The 3,144-nt window shown below is 41.4% G+C and overlaps 1 protein-coding gene across 1 annotated transcript in view; it reads right to left on the reverse strand.

Moving 5' to 3' along the window:
• Positions 1-2,350, reverse strand: part of ATP6V1G1 (ATPase, H+ transporting, lysosomal 13kDa, V1 subunit G1) — an 8,787-nt gene extending 6,437 nt beyond the window's left edge. Inside the window, exon 1 of the mRNA XM_006890755.1 lies at positions 2,332-2,350. Within this exon, the coding sequence (XP_006890817.1) occupies positions 2,332-2,350 (19 nt within the window). The remainder of the gene's footprint in view (positions 1-2,331) is intronic.
• Between the last annotated feature and the right edge of the window lie 794 nt (positions 2,351-3,144).

Raw genomic sequence — 3,144 nt, forward strand, 5'->3', positions numbered from 1 at the left:
GAGTTTAGGGCTGTTGTACATAGGGTCGCTATGAGTCGCAGGCGACTCGACGGCACATAACAACAACAACATATGCCATCGAGTCGCTCGTGACACATAATGACCCTGTATACAACAGGTCTGGACCCTGCTCTGCCTTAAGCCAACCTCATTGTCTGACACGCATACCACCATTACACAAATACCCTCAGTATTTACTGAGTCAATCCATCTCTTCCAGGGTCTTTCTCTCTTGTGCTGTCCTTCTACCCTTCCAAGCATGATGTCCCGCTCCAAGGACTGGTCCCTCCTTGCAAAATGCCCAAAGTATATTAGACGGAGTTTCAAAAGCTTTGTCTTCAAGGAGTAGCCTGGTTCACCCTCTTTAAGACAAACTTGTTCGTTCTCTTGGCAGTTCATGAAATGTTCAATCCACAACTCAAAGGCATCGATTCTTCTTCAATCATCCTTAGTCATTTTCCAGCTCTCTGATGTATATAGCAAGTAATTGTGAAGACCATGACCTGCATCAGGCTCACCTTAGTCTACAAACTGACCTCATTGCTCTTCAGAACTCTGGAGAGATCCCTGGCAGCAGATAGATTTCCCAATGCAATTTGGGTTTTTATTTCAAACAAACTGAAGCTGTTAGAAATCCCAATCTCTTCACCATCTATCATGATGCTACCGATCAGCCCAGAGGTGAGAATCTTTGTTTTCTTGATGTTGAGCTTCAATCCATATTGAATGTTGTAATCCTTGACCTTCTGTGGCAAATACCTCAGGTCCTCCTCAGTTTTGGCAAACAGGGTTGTGTCATCTGCATCACACAGGTTGTTGATGAGTCTTCCTCCAACCCTGATGCCCCATTTCTCCTCATAGAGCCCATTGTTGTTGTTATTGATTGCCATCAAGTTGAGAACGACTCGTAGTAACCCTATGAACTAAAGGCCTGAAGTATTTCTATAACTATTGACATTTATCAAAGTTCATTGTTTTCAGAGGCATGTTGTTATTAATTCCATAATGAACCAAGTCAGCTGTGTGTGTTATTATATAGCATACTGACTACTTAAATCGCTTCACAACTGCAGGTGTGACTCTGCCTGGGTAACATTTGCTTCACTGCCCACTATCCCAGGAGGTAAGCAGCACTGCTTGAAAGCAAACTAAGAAACAGAGAATTGCGAATTATTTTTAGAAATCAACTACAGATGAACAAAGTAATAGGAAAAGAGATATTTAAGAGCAATGCTTTCCATTCTTTCATGTAATTAAAAATGTTTTGTGGTATGTTGTAGTTGTTATGTGCCATCGAGCCACTTGTGACTCATAGCGACTCTAGGTACAAGAGCCCTAAACCCTGCTCTATCCTGTGCCAACCTCATTGTCTCCGACACACTACTCCTACTACCCCAGTCACTGATTCGATCCATCTCATCTAGGGTCTTCCTCTCCTGCGCTGTCCCTCTCCTCTCCCAAGCATGACGTCCCTCTCCAAGCACTGGTCCCTCCTTGAAACATGCCCAAAGTATGTCAGATGAAGCCTAAGAATCCCTGACTACAAGGAGCAGCCAGGCTTTACCCTCTCGAGGACAAACATGTTTGTTCTTCTTGCAGTCCATGGTATATTAAACACTCTTCTCCAGCACCACTGCTCGAAGGCATCAATTCTCTTTCTATCATCCCTAGTCACTGTCCAGCTCTCTGATGTATAGCACGCAATTGCAAAGACTATAGCCCAGATCAGGCACACCTTAGTCTACAGACTGACATCGTTGCTCTTCAGTAATCTGGAGAGGTCTCTGACAGCTGACTTTCCCAATGCAATTCATCTCTTGATTTCCTGGCTGCTAGAACCAAGAGTGTTGACTGTGGAGCCAAGCAAACTAAAACTGTTAACTCTCTCAATCTCTTCACCATCCATACTGTTGCTGCCCATTGGCCAAGTAGTGAAAATCTTTGTTTTCTTGATGTTGAGCTTCAATCCATACTGGAGGCTGCAGTCCTTGACCCTCTGCAGGAAGCGCTTCAGGTCCTCCTCAGTTTCAGCAAGCAGGGTTGGGTCATCTGCATAACGCAGGTTGTTAAATCTTCTACTAATCCTGATGCCACATTTCTCCTTGTACAGCCCAGTGTCCCAGATGATCTATTCTGCAACTAATATATGACAGTCCTTAGTTAAGAGATGTTATTGTGCAGTGAAAGAGATAAACTCATTGTCCTTATGAATGCAACAGCTCATTACTGTGAGTCAGTATTAAATCATAGCTCACCCTCCCTCGAGTGGGTTTCAGAGGCTGTAAATCTCATGGGAAAAGATTGACCATCCACAAATAGCATTACTCTCACCTGGCACTTTGATGTTCATTCCCATCAGATGCACATTGTTATTTTACAAAATATAGTAGATCCCTAAGTGTAAAATGTCTGAACAAGAGAGGAGAGTTGATAACATGAGAAGGAGGGTTATTTTCTTTGAAAGTGTATCGAACTGCCAGAAGAATGGGTCAATCAATTCTAGGAATTAACACTCATTCCAACAAGAGGGTAAGATACATTTGTTGACATTGAGAATAAAGTAATTAAAAGAAAGACATACAGGTCTGTATGTAAAATCTTTGTGTATCAAATGTGAGAATACGCACTCAATTACAGTAGACTTTAATCATGGATAATGCTTATAACATGATAAAATCTGTTGATTTTCTCAGAAATTGTAGTGAAATCAACTGACAGATTATAGGGCAAAGTGACAGTTTTGAAGATGCTGACTTAGTTCACTCTGACTAGCAGACATTAACCATTGTAGAGCATGGTGAAAGTGACTAGGTTTATAAGGAAAACTGGTAAAAATGTCCCCCCCTCACACTTTAATTAGGAGTTCATCCCACAATTAGTTATTAAAGATAGACTAAAGAATACTGACTACAAGAAATTTTAGGAGAGTGTTGTGAACTATTTGTTTGAACATTTCATATTCAGATGATTTCTACCAAATTTTCAGAAACTAAGGAAATTGTATTGGATTGCTCAACAAGATGACGCCATGTTAGAAACCTTCCTGTTGTTTTTATGTGCTGTCAAGTCCGAACCAACTCATAACTGATTCCCCAGTGAGTTTTCAGAGGCAGTAAATCACATGAGAGGAGATTGCTCATCATT

Source organism: Elephantulus edwardii, unplaced genomic scaffold, assembly GCF_000299155.1.
Source record: "Elephantulus edwardii isolate Elephantulus edwardi_28Jun2011 unplaced genomic scaffold, EleEdw1.0 scaffold00092, whole genome shotgun sequence".
In the NCBI taxonomy this organism is placed as follows: Eukaryota; Metazoa; Chordata; class Mammalia; order Macroscelidea; family Macroscelididae; genus Elephantulus; species Elephantulus edwardii.